Source organism: Aptenodytes patagonicus, chromosome 1, assembly GCF_965638725.1.
Source record: "Aptenodytes patagonicus chromosome 1, bAptPat1.pri.cur, whole genome shotgun sequence".
Lineage (NCBI taxonomy): Eukaryota > Metazoa > Chordata > Aves > Sphenisciformes > Spheniscidae > Aptenodytes > Aptenodytes patagonicus.
Window position 1 is genome coordinate 98,736,638 of NC_134949.1, and position 15,208 is coordinate 98,751,845.

At 37.9% G+C, this 15,208-nt stretch overlaps 1 protein-coding gene across 5 annotated transcripts in view; it reads right to left on the bottom strand.

Moving 5' to 3' along the window:
* Positions 1 to 972: 972 nt before the first annotated feature.
* Positions 973 to 15,208, bottom strand: part of CIP2A (cellular inhibitor of PP2A) — a 29,316-nt gene continuing 15,080 nt past the window's right edge. For all 5 annotated transcript variants that reach the window (XM_076350544.1, XM_076350535.1, XM_076350525.1 and 2 more), the window contains 8 exons: positions 12,206 to 12,398; positions 9,919 to 9,993; positions 9,725 to 9,835; positions 8,768 to 8,964; positions 6,958 to 7,071; positions 5,019 to 5,101; positions 4,371 to 4,510; positions 973 to 3,297 (listed from right to left, as the gene is read on the bottom strand). In XM_076350544.1, the coding sequence (XP_076206659.1) occupies positions 3,127 to 3,297; positions 4,371 to 4,510; positions 5,019 to 5,101; positions 6,958 to 7,071; positions 8,768 to 8,964; positions 9,725 to 9,835; positions 9,919 to 9,993; positions 12,206 to 12,398 (1,084 nt within the window). In that variant the 3' untranslated portion in view covers positions 973 to 3,126. The remainder of the gene's footprint in view (positions 3,298 to 4,370; positions 4,511 to 5,018; positions 5,102 to 6,957; positions 7,072 to 8,767; positions 8,965 to 9,724; positions 9,836 to 9,918; positions 9,994 to 12,205; positions 12,399 to 15,208) is intronic.

Genomic DNA, 15,208 nt, shown 5'->3' on the forward strand with positions numbered 1-15,208 from the left:
CTTCTGTGCAGGCAAGGATGATCGATTGCACTTAATTCAAAAGTCAGAGTTCGATTCCGCAGCCTGTTTTATCCCAGAGGTGGGAAAGACTCCACTACTAGATCCAAACAGCACACAAGAAAAGCTTCCTAATTTGAATACAAGACAGACTTCACCAGGCAAGAGCAAGCGGTAGGCACTGTCACTTGGAATCAGTGGTGAAAGAGCTGGAGAGATGCAGAAGTAGGGGAAAGTCAAAGCCTAAAATAAACCACTAGCAAGGAAGCAGAAAGAGATCAAAGAACGCAGAATCGAGACCAAAGAGAAGGGGAGTGGTAAGATGAAGACAACATACAACATGATGAATTGAAGAGCATCAACTCCAAACTGTTTACCATCTCATTATCACCAAAAAGTACACCAAAAATGAACTAGAGAGCACAGAAAACACATACTACAGAAAAAGAAATACTGTTTTTACAGCAGGATCAAAATAATATACAAAGCTGTATAGAACCACATGCTGAATGGGAAACTTTCTCCAGATTATGCAGAATAAAAGGCAGCTACTTCCAGATAAGAAGTACTAGAGTGCCCGATATGAGACATGAGGTTGCTCTGAACTAAGACAGCTCAAGAGTCTCTGCACTTGTAAAACAGGCAATTGACAACCTGACATAATACACAGATAATTAAAAATCGACTCTATTGAAGAGCTATTCGTTGTGCTGGTGCCAGCTACTCTCTGCACTAAATGAGGGAGCCTGTGGGGAAAGAAAAAAGTCCAATAGCATATTGGATACAGCGTGTAGCAAGAATATTAAAACTGCACAGGGAACCTTATTACAGAACTATTTTCAACACTGATAATATCAAGACATCTAAAAGCAAAACCCCAGAACACAGCTATTTCTCTGCATGAATTAAGTGTAAAAGTCTACAGGGTTTTCTACAGTGAAAAGAGCTGTATGTTTTGAACCAAATTTTAAACAGACAACAATTTATTTGCTAGTTCCATTAGCCACTATTCATTACCAATTGGAAAAGCACTGCCAGGAAAGAACACAGAAATGCTGTCAAAGTAGCTTGATGTGTCCATGCATTTATTTGCTATGCAACCCAACAGAATTCAGCAACACTTGGCTTAGAACAGCATACTGAAGCAGCACATTTTTCCAGGGGCTGGGGGGGGGTGGGGAATCAGTATTAATACACCATGCTCATTACTGTGTATTCTATCATGTAAACGCCAAAGATTCATTTACCATTTTCTGGAGACATGAACCTTATTACTGCATAACCTTACTCTGGTGAGCAGCTTGACGTTTTTGCCCTCCCACTCCACCATTTGAAAACAAAGTCAGACCAGCATTTATCAGTTTAATTAGTAACATGCTTGACATTTCCTACTTGAATTTCTTTACATGAGCAGTTTCTGGCAGAAAGGGAGAAACAAACAACTTATTTACTTACCCTTTCCCCATGACCAAGAGACTTAAATAGAAGTGAACCCATGTCTGCAAATTTACTTTGACACTCAAATTTCTTAACCCATTAGACTGAAGTAAAAATTTATTGTTAATGAAGCTTTCTTTCCCAATTGAGTTTGCAAAACTAACAAAACCCCTCACCTCAGCAATTCTGATAACACTTTTTTTTTGGACCTTCCTAAGCAGTAACTGCATTTTATGCAAAAGGGCAAGCAAATGGCATATACTGTGCACAAAGCTGGCAGTCATCCCTATAATTTACCTCACTTAGGAGAATACATAAAACACAGAAAATAGAGCGATTTTTTTTTTTTATTATTCCCTTGGTCTTCACAGAGACCAGAACAATGTCTCTAAATCTTACCTGTGGTTAAGTTATAAAATATATTTCAGGAACAGGTTAAAATAGATACAACATCAGATGAATTGTATAATTGCAACAGAATGTACAAGGCAGTACTTAGACATGAGTTGAACAGATTCAGTAAGACACATCTATTACACAACTGAAAAAAACAAAGAATCTCAGTATTTTAAAATCTAGCCATTACAGATTAGATACAAATAAAGGCAGTAATGCTACAGAAAAAGATAAATATTAGATCACCCAAAACTCCGGTAGTTCCATCAAAATACAGATGCTAATGAAATAATTCTGCCAACTGCTAAAACATGTTATTCATGTCACATGTAAATTAAGGACAGTGTTCTGCCACTCAAAAATGTGCATCAAATTCTAGTACTAGTCTTTCATATGAAAGTACATTTTTCTAAAAAACAAAATTACCGAAATAGTTATACAATGAACAATATATGAAATCCTGTTGGTGTACAGCAGAAAGTGACAATGCTGACAATAGCTAGCATGCACCAGATAGGACCGTCAAAAAAGTGCAGATCTTTTTTAAAGAATGAAAGGAAGTGTTGTAGGATTAGGAAAGTATTATCTAGTATTTAAGAAATATTGGTACATTCATGTATTTCATTTTAGCATGCTTTACCTAATTGACACTATTTGCTGAGAAGTCATTCAGATGTGGTGGTCTGCTTGCTCAAATTCATATCTCCTCATAATTAGAAACGCCTCCACATATTTACTACATGAAGCACTTGCACCAATACGCTGATAAATACAGCTTTCAGTGTAACATGTTCTAATTGATATAATCCATTTTATTTTTATGTTTGTACCTTAGACATCAGGAAGCAACATTGCACAAATAACGATATTCAGAAGAGTCAAAATTAACAAGATTAAACTATGAAAGTCTTAACCTATGAAGCACGCTGCTTGCCAGACAGCCAATAGAAAAATACACAGACAAAAAAGTTGACAGTGACTCCTGTTTTGGCTTATGTTTCCCTATATATATTTAGGAAGGTTAATCACCAACAAAAGTTGCATTCAGCTCCCAATACAGATGATAACAGATCTACCAAGACCATCAGAAGACCTATTTGCTATACAGTAGCTCGGGGTTTGTTTTTTTTTTTTAGACCAAAACTTCCACAATTACTACTTTTTCTTCTCAATTGATAGTTAAGCTACTTTAATTTTAGATTTTTTTTAGCCAGATAGTATGCTAGCTTCAAGTTTAAAAATCTTTACATATATTCATACATATGTATAAAATGCTAAAACCTTAATAACAGAGCCCTATAAAGTGAGGTTCACTGTTTCTGCACTTAACTTGCCACCACTTAGACTGTGAATCATTGCAATCATATTGGAGTGTTTGTTCAATTCTTCCTTCTGCAGTTTCACAAGCGCTTCTTTTTCTTCCAAGCGTCCTTCCAACTGGGATTTTTGAACTTCCAGAGAAGATGCCTGCAGAAACAAACAAAATGTTATCATTTCCTCCATTATCAACTGAAAAACATACACAATACAGTGAAAGCCGAGTGGCCTGGTGGTGAATTTAAGCAAGTAATTAAAAGCACAGTTTTAAAGCTACAAGCTTGTTTCAGAAATATCTCTCAGCTATACATTTGGTGCACATGAATGATTACAGCTACTGCCACACTTCAAAATGTTAGATACCATGGGAAAGCACCAACCCCCATGTTATCATTCTCCTATTTAAGCAGAAGTGTTTACAGTTAAGCCATCCACATTTCAAGCCCCACACCGGTAAACATTTACCAACAAGGGAAATATTTGCTATATACTGGATAATATTGCCTGGAGAGATCCGACTTTGCTTCCAGGGACAGAAACGCAGCAAGTGCTTTGCCAGACTGCACACTTTGTGATTGCTGATCAGTTTGCATGTAAAATGAATCTCTGCCTTGTGAGTTTAACAGGCAAGGACATATAGGCTGCACTGAAGTTTTGGGAATTTTGTTTTGGTTTTTTTTTTTTTAAACATTACCCAGTTAACTTGGTATAGCTAAACTGGTCTCTGTTTTGAAAAAAGACACTATTTTTGTTAGAGATAAAAATAGATATTTTATTAGAATTTCAAAGATCAAAAGAAAGTCAGATGCATTTCGGTGCATATATATGTAGCACGTGTACCTTAATTCAGGACACAAGAAAAGGGAGAAAGTAAGCCAACCCACATTTTACAGTAGTGAAAACTACTGAAGAGCATGCTACATTCTCTTATTTAATATTGCACTACAGGTGTTTTTCTGCCAAATGTTATATACTCACACACCATGCCTTATATAGCCTCATTAGAACCTGACCCTAACTTCATTTCTCTTAAATGCAAGCTCAGCTACTCAAAACTCAAAAGGTATACAATTAAAGCTGAGATAATTTGTTCTTGTCCACTACATAGACTGCTCTAGTTTCTTTAGCCACTTTATCACTGAAATGTTGATTTACGAACTCTGCCAGTTATGTAGATATCTAAAATTCCAGTCCCTAGAACGCAGGTGCAAATAATTCCTTACCTTGATACTCAGTTCTTTCCTTGCTTGTTCCGTTTTACTTAATTCTTTTCTAAGAGTACCTATAGTTTGTTCAATATCTGTTTTTTCTTTCTGCTGAGCTTTCAGTTTTTCTTCCAGAACTTTTATTTTCTGTTGCAAGGCTTAAGAAAACGAACACATTAAAAGATGGGTTGCCAAACTTAGAAAAGAGGTACTGCATTGCCTGGGAAACAAGTACTTCTCCCCCCCCCCCCTTTTTTAGACTCAACATGGCTGCAAATAATTTAATTACTGAGTAGTGCCACCTACTGCTAAGTTTTAGTGGTTGCTTCCAGTCATTTGCAGATGAGTTAAATTAAGCTCTTGTAATTTGCAGTTCCTACAGAAAATAGTTCTAATGGATATGCTGCAAAAAGATCCTGAAGGGACATATGATGCTGTGCAGAGATTCAGTGAAGTCCATATAGTCTGGGAAATCACATTTATGTATCCTTTCAAAAAAATAAAAATCTATATTTATTTCATTCAACTGTTAAATTACATATCCCTGGCTAACTTTAAGATTCACAAGTTACAAGTAAGATATAGCTGCTCATCCAGAGCACTTAACAACATCTAGTTAATCCAGTTAGTTCTCTAGGTTCAGTGACCTTTAGGTAAGTGACTTACTCGCCATTTTGCCATCTCTCTCCTGTAGCTGTTGCTGTAATTCTTTTCTGTGATCTTCGGTTTCTACCAACTGTGCAGCAGTCCTAAAATTGCAGACAAATTTTAATGATCAAAGGGAGATATGCCACTATTTCTTTGTCCTAAGAAGCTAGAATGAGTTTTGTACCATTTCCAATTGCTGTCAGGAGCTTCAAATCAACAAACCTATGAATTTGCAGGGTGTGAGTACAGACAGATTTTATTTTCTTTTTCCCCCGTGAAACAGTCATTTCCCTTCTCTGATCACGGACACATGGTTGAAACTCCTGAAAAGGTTCATACCTGGAGCTTAAACACCAGAAACTGTTGCCTTTGATTACAGCCACAAAGCGTTCAAAATACCAGGACAGAACTGAAATTGTCATTCAACCTGAATCAAAATTCTCTGCCATTAGTGATTGAGTATGCTGGGTTTTTAGCTCTTAGTATGCTCCTGAATCGACAATACCATTAGTAAAACCTGTTTCAGGTATCATCCATGCAAGCACATCTATGCATAAAGATTTTCCAGTACCATTCTGAACATCTTCCAGATTGTCACACAACACTCAAAAACGACCATTTCATAAGATATCACCATAGCCCATATATAGGTCTGCTGCAGTCCTCACTAGTTAGGATAATATTTAGTTTCCACAATCATTTAATATATAGGTACTGTCATCTACCAGCATTATAGCTGTAACCAGAGCACTTTATACTCTGTGAAGCTAATCTACTTTTTCCATTACTAGCTAGCCTAATTTCTAAGGCATACTCTAACTGCCACTTGCCTTGCCTAGATGGCATCTGCTCTCACTCTTGCTTACTTGTTTATTCACTTCCTATCTACCAGTTTCTATGCTGCAGCCTCTAGCAAGAGGCGGGGGGGGAAGTGTACTTCTATGGTCTCCATTTTATTTCTGGCAGTTCAAGAATATCTATACAATAACTGCTCCCCCCACCTGCCTTTAAAAAGGGGCAGCTTTCGTCACAATATCTCCCCAATTACACTGAGCTGCATATTGCACCAGTGAAAGTAAGCATCCAAATTTATTCAGTAGCAAACTAATGTATCGGTATGAAAATTTTTCCATTTGAATCAGAACTCAAGGCAGTGATTTGGACTGCTCTGATTACTGACAAGGCAAGAGCCTGGAAGGATGAAGTGAACTTTGCAAGTAAAACCAAGAATAGCACTTTATTTCTAAACTGAATACAAGGCCTGACTATGAGCATATTTTAAAGATATCTTCTGCAAAATTAAGTATTAAATAAAGTTTCTCAAATAGGAACCCTATTCCCTTAGTTACATTGGTGGAAGGTACATCAGACCTCTATTTTAAGCCACCAAAAAGGAAAAAATTACAATTAGTCCTCAAGAAGACATAAGTAATGCTAGTTTTATGGTTGAGGAATGATGTTTTATACCATAGACAGAATACCAACCATCACTATTTCTAATATAATTTTTAAATGTATTAGTTTAGTAGGGTTGTTGTTTTCCTGATCTGATAACATTACAGAGAAACCCTGCAGGCTAAAAGGGAGTATGTGAAAAATCTTTGGGTGATAACAGCATTTAAGAATTCAACAACCACCAAAAAAATACCTCCCCAGCCCCCCAAATGCACCCAAGAATTGGGTTGTCTTCATTGCTCTTTAATTCCTACTGTTGCTGAAGTCTGTGGGTATTCCTCCCCACCCCCAACCAATATAGGAGGAAACAAAATAAACCAAAAGTCACTACTATGGATTTTCATCTAACATACACATATAAAGCAACACTGAAGCATCTTTTGCTTCCTCTACCTCCACTTCTCAGATGTTTCTTAAAGCACAATTGAAAAATTGAGACTAAAGTGCTATTTAGTTTTACTGTTATCTTTAATTTGCTTTAAAAAGCCTGAATTGAACTTACCTGTCATTCTGCTGCTTGAGTGATTCACTTAGTTTCTTCATTGCTTCCATTTGTTTATTTAGTGAATTGCATGTAATCTGTAGATCTTTATATTGTCTTTCAGTTGTTTCATACCTACAAATGAATTAGGGGTTATGTTTGAAGAGTATAAGCGCTTTTGAAGAGCTTTTACTTTAATAGTTTGTCCAATAAAAATACTTGATATCATCTGTGCAATCATCCCACTCAAGCTAAAAGCAAGAGGTTTTGGCGGGGGGGGGGGGGGTGGTCAGTTGAGGATTTTTTGGTGGTAGTTTGTTGTTTGTTTGGGTGGTGTTTTTTTGGTTTTTTAAACGAACATACTTGGAGGAAGGAAAAAGAAAACCAAGCCAAGCTTTAGTGGATCCCTTACATACACCTAATTATTAATGATCAGGAAGCAACCTTCCTCCAGTAGAAAAACTCTTAGGAACTGACAAAACATACAGATGCCTTAAGAAATTTGACATACACAAACTGTTATAAATTAGCTATTTGCAGCCATCTTTTAAGGGACCCTTTGAGTCAGTCTATGACCTCCAGTTGTCTGGCGATACTAAAAACTGAACATACTGAAGACAACGCAATGTGCATTTAATACAAGTTTAGGAGGCAGATCTCATGCTCTAAGCAAATGCTTTCCTACTTTCCTACCAAAAGGAAAATTCTTTCCCGTGATGTCACTTATCTGATTGTTTTTAAGGAACAGTATATTTAAAGTGTACAGATTGTTTAGAAAGCAAGTTTTTGCTTTTGAAACACATTGTAAGGATCAGAAAGCTACTGTATTCCTACTTTGGAGAATTTACAACTGCTAGATACTAGATTGAGGCTGTTTCATTTCACATAAATTAGTCAAATACATATTCACAGAGTGTATGGCTGCATACAGTTCAAGCAAAAAAGAAGGCACTTCCACAGTGACCATATTAGATACTTATTCAAGAAACCCCATAATGGACAAAAGTTTTATACATTTTCCCTCCCTCAATGACTCCCTTACTGGCAGCAATATGACTTCAAAATTGTCTAATATAATGCCTGCTCCCATTATTAAGCAAGAAACTTGCTCTCAATTTTATCAGCTTCTTTGCCCTGCTGACACCTAGTGATGAGACCAGCTCACGTGAGTTGAAAAGCCAAAGCTCTTTTAAGGCTTTATTCTTCCAAAGCATATTCTATTTTCATAAATAGTTTCTATCTCTACCTACTTCTTGGTAGGACATGCCTCACATGTCCTTTTTTAGCTTAAGATCCTAAAGAAATAATGCTTATAAATAATTCAGGACACACAAGGTACCTCCTTCCTCCCTACCTCAATTTTACCTAATTTCAGTCAAATTTGCTGCAGAAGTGATCAAATATGGAAGCTCCTACCTTATACAGACATACTGCATTGGCTGCTTCTCCAGACTATTTATAGCATGTCATCAAGACAGCATATAAGATCAAAGAAAGAAGCTAAGAGTATGGTGTAATACTAATAGAAACTAAGCATTGTTAATTCTGTTTCTTAGAGAACAATGCTCCCTTTTGTACAAAGTTCATGCTGTTTCCTGAATGGGACCTTCAACATCTACAACTTCAGTTCTCACTCCATTGAACTTATTAACTTCTTGAATGACTTAAGTTAACCTCATTGACAAGCATGTAGAAGAAAAAAAATAATGAATTTTTCACTTAAAAACATGAAGTAGCATGTAAGGTTGCCCTTTTAATGTGCTTAGCCCAGTAAAGGGCTTAATCACTCTTTGAACACGAAGTATTTGCTTAGAGAACTTATGTCCCTTACCTCTGAAGAAGATCGACAGAGGATTTTTTCAGTATTTCATGTTCTTCAGCAACTGTTTGTAATTTCCTGTTGTGTTGAAAGAGCTGTTCAATGTCAGTCTGTGCTCTTTCAGATTCTACCTGCTGAGCTTTCAGCAAATCATTAAGTTCTTCATTTTTTCGTTCTGCATCCTTCAACATTGCAGCAAGAGTTCTTGCCTTTGAGTGGAAAGACCCCCCACCCAAAAAAAAACCAAACCACAGTTACGAGCAATTCTGTTTCACAAGTCGCTTTGTAATACGCACATTTGAGGTCATAGATCTAACACTAAAATCCCATCAGCTACGTTAAGAAAAGGATTTCTCTCACCTAATATTAACTACAAATTTGTTCACTAAATTCCTTTAGCTCCCTTTATAGACAGTGTGAGGGAAAAGCGAAGAAGAAAGTATAAGATGATGCTTTTTAGCTATGGATTTAGTAATCTGCAGCCCAATCTTTATTATAACCTTTGAAGAATAGAAACAATTCTGAGTTTTCAATGCACACCTCAAATACATAGCCCACAGAAGCAAGCTTTATTTGAAAGTTCATCTCTGACAAGTGATTAAAGGCACAAACAGGAAACAGTTCTTCATATAGCAGCAAATTCTATAGAGAATTCTAGTAAGTAGCTTTATTCATTTTCAAGATTACTACCATTAAATTAACACTAATGGTTAACAAACAATAATCAGTACAGTAGGTTAGTTTTGTTGACTTCCTATAAGGGAAAGGACATTAAAGAAAACTGTTCCAAAGAACAATCCAGAAGAAAACAGGATGTTTATGATTAAAATTAAGACTGCCCTAACTTGCAAGCATAGCTTACAGCTAAGCAGTATAGAGTTTCCACACATGCAATCACAGTTAAAGCTACCCAGAAAATTATTACTCAGCCCAACCCCCGAGACACAAAAGGAAGCTCCTGCTACTTACCTCGGACTCAGCCTGGGCTCTCTGACATCGGTACTGAGCTATCAGCCTATCAGCCTGAGCCAGAGCTAGTGCCTTTGCTTCCAGAAGGTCTTGCAGCCTTGTTTCTTTAGACTGTACATGGGAAGAACATTTTTCATTAACATTTTCTGGATGTACAGACAGCAATGTAGCCATACACATTAGGTTGTACTCACCGCTAAAGCTGACAGCTTCTGCTCATAGACATCCATTATGTCAGATATCCTCATATCAGTGATTGGCTCCTTCATCTGTGGAAATGTTTTCCAATTACTGCTACTGTAAATTTCTATTTACTTAGGTAATGTGTGCCTAAAGAGCTCAGTAGTTTTGTGAACTCCATCTGTCCACTAGCTTTTTAAGTTCTTATTTATACACCTGAGACTGTCTGCTCAAATGCATCCACCTGACTTTTGTGGAAAGATGGTGAATAATTGAACTATTTAGGCTGAATAGGATTCATCTGCAGAAGACTATCAGTCCAGCACTATGAAAAGGTAACATCACCACTCTAAAATGGTTCCCCTTTGTCTCATCTTTCCTGGAGAATTAGAAGTCCCCTCACAGGACACCTAAAGGAATTTGCCCTAATATTAACACAAAATGCACATGGCTAAAAATCCTTATTCATACTCTGTGGCCTTCTCAACATACAGATTATCAGAAAAGGCCCAGGAAAGTTGTTCTGAAAGGATACTATCCAGAACAGAATGTATTATGTTAACACATTGACTTACTAGAGGAAATTTATTTACCATATATGGCACAACAAGTCCTAAGTGTTTATTAAAATATATGCCCAAGTCAAGTGAGAATGCTACTTGGCGATTTCAGGATATTTTTTCTTAGGCAGGGCTATTATAACACCAGTTTTGAGCAGCTGTTCATATATGCTGATGCATGACCAAGTGCAAGCTATCCCACCTGTTCATACAATGAACACCTACTGAAAAGCTACCATCTCTGCACCATTTTGAACAATTATGTAAGAATTTTTTTGCATATTAACAGTAGCCCCCACACAGATCCAGTTCTCAGCTCATTTTCCTGTCCCTGAAGTAGGAAACAAGTAGTTTCTTTTCCTGCTTGCAAACTTGTCATCTCTATGTCCTTTTAAATATTACTGCTATAAGAAAAGCTTCTGTAAGTTCCCTTCACTCTCTCTGTATAGTAATAGTATTTAAAGTGTTTTCTCGATTATGTTTTTACACACATTTGAGCTTCACACAACATATGAATGCACACAGAGATGAAGTACTGGATATTTTAAGTGAATGTGTATATATTGATTTTTCAAGGAAAGTTCTACTAATTAGAAGGTCTAAGAGAAGATTCACTCAACAATTCATCAACAACTTTCTCCCCTCAAAAATTGAAGCAGCTTTACAATCTGTCACATTACTGGAAGCTGCTGCACTAGTGCTGTTAGGCACCTGTGGCTGCTTTGACTTACATATATACACAGCAGTACACCTACAGACTGTCACATGCAGTCCTGAAAAGGATGATCAATGGGAGCATCCAGTGGCAGAGTACTAAGTAAGCCAATGAAGACTCGCTTGACCTTTTTCACTATTATTCTAGCAGCTGACTGGAACTAGTAGCTTGCTGAGTTGCATTCTTATCAGTTATAACAAAGAGAGGAGGGTTGCAAAGCTAAGGCTGAAGGCAATGCCACTAATACAGATATCAAGCCGTTATCAGGCACTTTCTGTTAATTTTCCCAATTTGCATACTGTTCTTTTAAGCCAAAAGAAAATAGAAGCAATAATCCATCGCTCAGTCTAAAGCAGCTACAAAGCAACTAACTTGCTTTGAACAGAAGAGAAAGGAAATACTCAGTATCTGACAGTATGGCTCGCAAAGAAGCACACTGTATGTGGTTCCTGTTTGAGTGTCTCATTCACAATGCATGCTGCTGCAGAGGGAAGCAAAAAAAACAAACCACTTTCTTCTGAAGTAATAATAGTACCTCTTCAAGAAGGCCATAAAAATTGAACTGCAAATGCTAAAGAGTCAGTTACAGGCAAGAAAAGGAAAATGTTTGTATGCCTCTTTAGGCATACAAGAGATGCATCATACTTATAAAGCAGCATATCATCTCTATTTTATCACAGGCTGTTTCTTAGGAAAGGGGGGAGGAGGCTCCTTGTATGTGTCCCAGCAAGTCTAGGCAGTTGCAGTTATATCTGACACCTGCCTCCACATCTGACAGCTAGAAGAGTGTGGGCAACCCCACTGGAGAAAGGCATCTCAAGAAGGACCCCAGCTTCTGATGTAGCATGAAGAATCATCATTGAATTCTCCTAAGGAACTTAGTAAAAGGATCACATTCTAAATAGGTAAGGAATCTAAACTGAACTCAATTGATACATGCGGTATAACCTGACACTTGGATTTTAACTTCCATCCCACCCAGTAAAAGTGTCAAATATTTAACAACAGTATATAAATTCTACTAACCTCTAGTCCAGAATGAAGTTTTTGTATTAATTCCTGAATATTTGAAGTTGTGGATTCATCACTTGAAGGACAGGATGAAGAACACCTCACCGAAGTAACGCTGGTCACAGGTAACTGCATTTGGATTCTTTTTGATGCATGCTCCATTTCTTGTTGTCTGTAAGCATTATTTGCTGCAATGCTTTCACCAAGTCTGTATAAACATAGAGGCTATTAATGAAACAACCTGCTACAAATATCCTTGCAAGGATTGAAGATGAGAACAATTTCATAATATAATTAACTTCTCTTTCATTGAAAAGAGACTACTGGGAACAGTCACATTTGCATTATCACACAACATTAAGATGTAGTATCAGACACGTGCCCAAACTGTCCAGAGATATGGAAAGTAGAAAAAAACCAAAAGCCTGTCATGGCTAGCCTTTAGAAACAAATGCAGTATCTCGCCAGAAAGGGCATGGTGTTCAGCTCTTCTTGAGCAGAAGAGATCAGATCATGTCTCTTATTAGCTTGAGAAACAGTTTATTTCACATGTCATTATTCAACTTAACTAGGCCACTCTTTTAAGTAGGAAGATTGAGAAGGTATTTAGTAAGGATTTTATCGGGCATAAAAATAAGAAGATTGAATCATGAAAAGGCAGAGTGCTACCAGTAAACCTTAGTTTTTTTCGTTGACTGCAATGCTATTTTACAATACTGTATTGAGTACAGCACATTTCATTTTGTAAGTTTTAACCAAAATTTAAGTATGCAGACAAAAATGCAATCGGTTAAAATTTGTACAAGGAAGAGAACACAAAAGCTTAGATATAAGTAATTACAGTACCTATATTCCAGTGTATGTAACTTGTGGTTGGTATTTTCAAGGCAGCTACTAATGACATGTTCCAAATCAGAAAGAACGAGAAGTCAAAGAGCTGATTTTTGAGGCACCACTCAAAAAAAATCTTTTCTTCTCGATAAATTCCTTAATTACTAAGTTATCCCAACCACTTCACTGAAGGGCTGTCTCAATTGCTTCCTAAGTGAACAGAGCCTATTTTTAACTTGCATTTATAAACAAGTTATTTGGCTATTCTATTGTACAACTCCAGACATATTGGATTGTACAGATCTTTCATTCTCGCAGCCAGAGTATTTGTTACTGGCCATTACAAAAGTGTTTCCTATATCCACAAAATCATGTGATCATAGAATAGTTGAGGTTGAAAGGGACCTCTAAAGATCATTTAGTTCAACTCTCCTGCTCTAAGCAGGTTGCCCAGAACTACATCCAATAGTTTTGACTATCTCAAAGGATGAAGACTCCACAACTTCTCTGGGCAGTCTTTTCCAGTATTTGACTTCCCCTTACAGTAAAAGGGTTTTTTCTTATATTTAAAGAAATTAAAGAGGTTTTTTTTTCCCTTATATTTCAAGTTTGTGCCTACTTCGTCCTGTCAATGGATACTACTGAGAAGACTCTGGTTCCATCTTTGTTCCTTTCCATCAGACATTTACACACATTGATAAGGTCCCCCCAAAGTCTTCTCAAAACTAAACAATCTCAGCTCTCTCAGTCTCACCTTGTTGACACATGCTCGTCCCTCAAACATCTTAATGGCCCTTCACTAGACTCACTCTAGTATGTCTGCATATCTCTTGTATTGGGGAGCCCAGACCCGGACACACCACTCCAGATGTGGTCTCACCAGGGCTGAGCAGAGGGGAATGATCACCTCCTTCAATCTGCCGGCAATGCTCTTCGTAATGCAGTCCAGGGTGCTATTGATCATCTTTGCCATTCTTGAAGACGGAAATTACATTTGCTTTCTTCTAGTCCTCAGGAACCTCTCCCAATCACCATGACTTTTCAAAGATAACCTGGGATGGCCTTGCAATGACATCAGCCAACTCCCCAAGCACTCATGAATGCATCCTGTCAGGTCTCATGGACTTCTGTATATGTCCAGTTGGTTTAAATGTTCCACAACCTGATCCTCTGCCACCCAGGGTAAGTCTTCCTTCCTCTAGACCTTCCCGTTGCTCTCAGAGACCTACAATTCCCAAAGGCAAATCATACCAGTGTAGACAAAGGTGAATAAGGCATTGAGTACATCAACCTTTTCCATGTCCATTGTCATCAGGTCCCCTGTCCCATTCAGCAGAAAGGCACACATTTTTCATAGTCTGTCTTTTGCTGCTGATGTACTGGTAGAAGTCTTTCGTGTTGCCCTTCACGTGTCACCAGGTTCAACTCTAGGTGAGCTCTGGCTTTTCTAACCCCATCCCTGTATACTTGGACACTCTCTCCCAAGTCATCTGTCTCTGCTTCTACCTCTCGTATGCTTCCTTTTCATACTTGAATTTTGTGTGTATGCACACTTGAATCATGTGTGTATGAATATGCCATGTTTGTTTGATTTTCTGTTCGTTGGAATGGACCATTAAGGCCTTGAAGAAGATGATCCTTTGGGGAAGAGGGGTGAAGAGGATGGGGCAGGAGGGGAAAAAGAAAAAAAAAAAAATCAACCAACCAGCTCTCCTTGACCCCTCTTCTCCCTAGGGCTGCATCCCATGGGATTCTTCCAAGCAGATAATGAAAAAGAGGCCAAGATCTGCTCTCCTGAAGTCCAGGGTTGTGATCCTACTTTTTGCCGTGTTCCCTCCTCTCAGCAACTTGAGCATCACTATCTCATGGTCACTGCAACCAAGGATGCCACTGACCTTCACACCCCCAAACAGTTCTTCCTTGTTTGGTAATAATCAGGTCCAGCAGAATGTCTCCTGTCATCAGCTCCTCAATCCTCTGTTAGGAAGTGGTCATCAACGTGCTTCAGAAACCTCCTGGATTGCTTGTGCCCTACTGTGTTACCTTTCCAGCAGATATCAAGGTGGTTAAAGTCTCCTATAAGGACCACAGCCTGTGAATGTGAGGCTTCTTCCAGTTGTCTAACGGCTTCATCTACTACTTCTTTCTGAGCTGGCAGTCTGCAGCAGACACCCACTACAACATTGC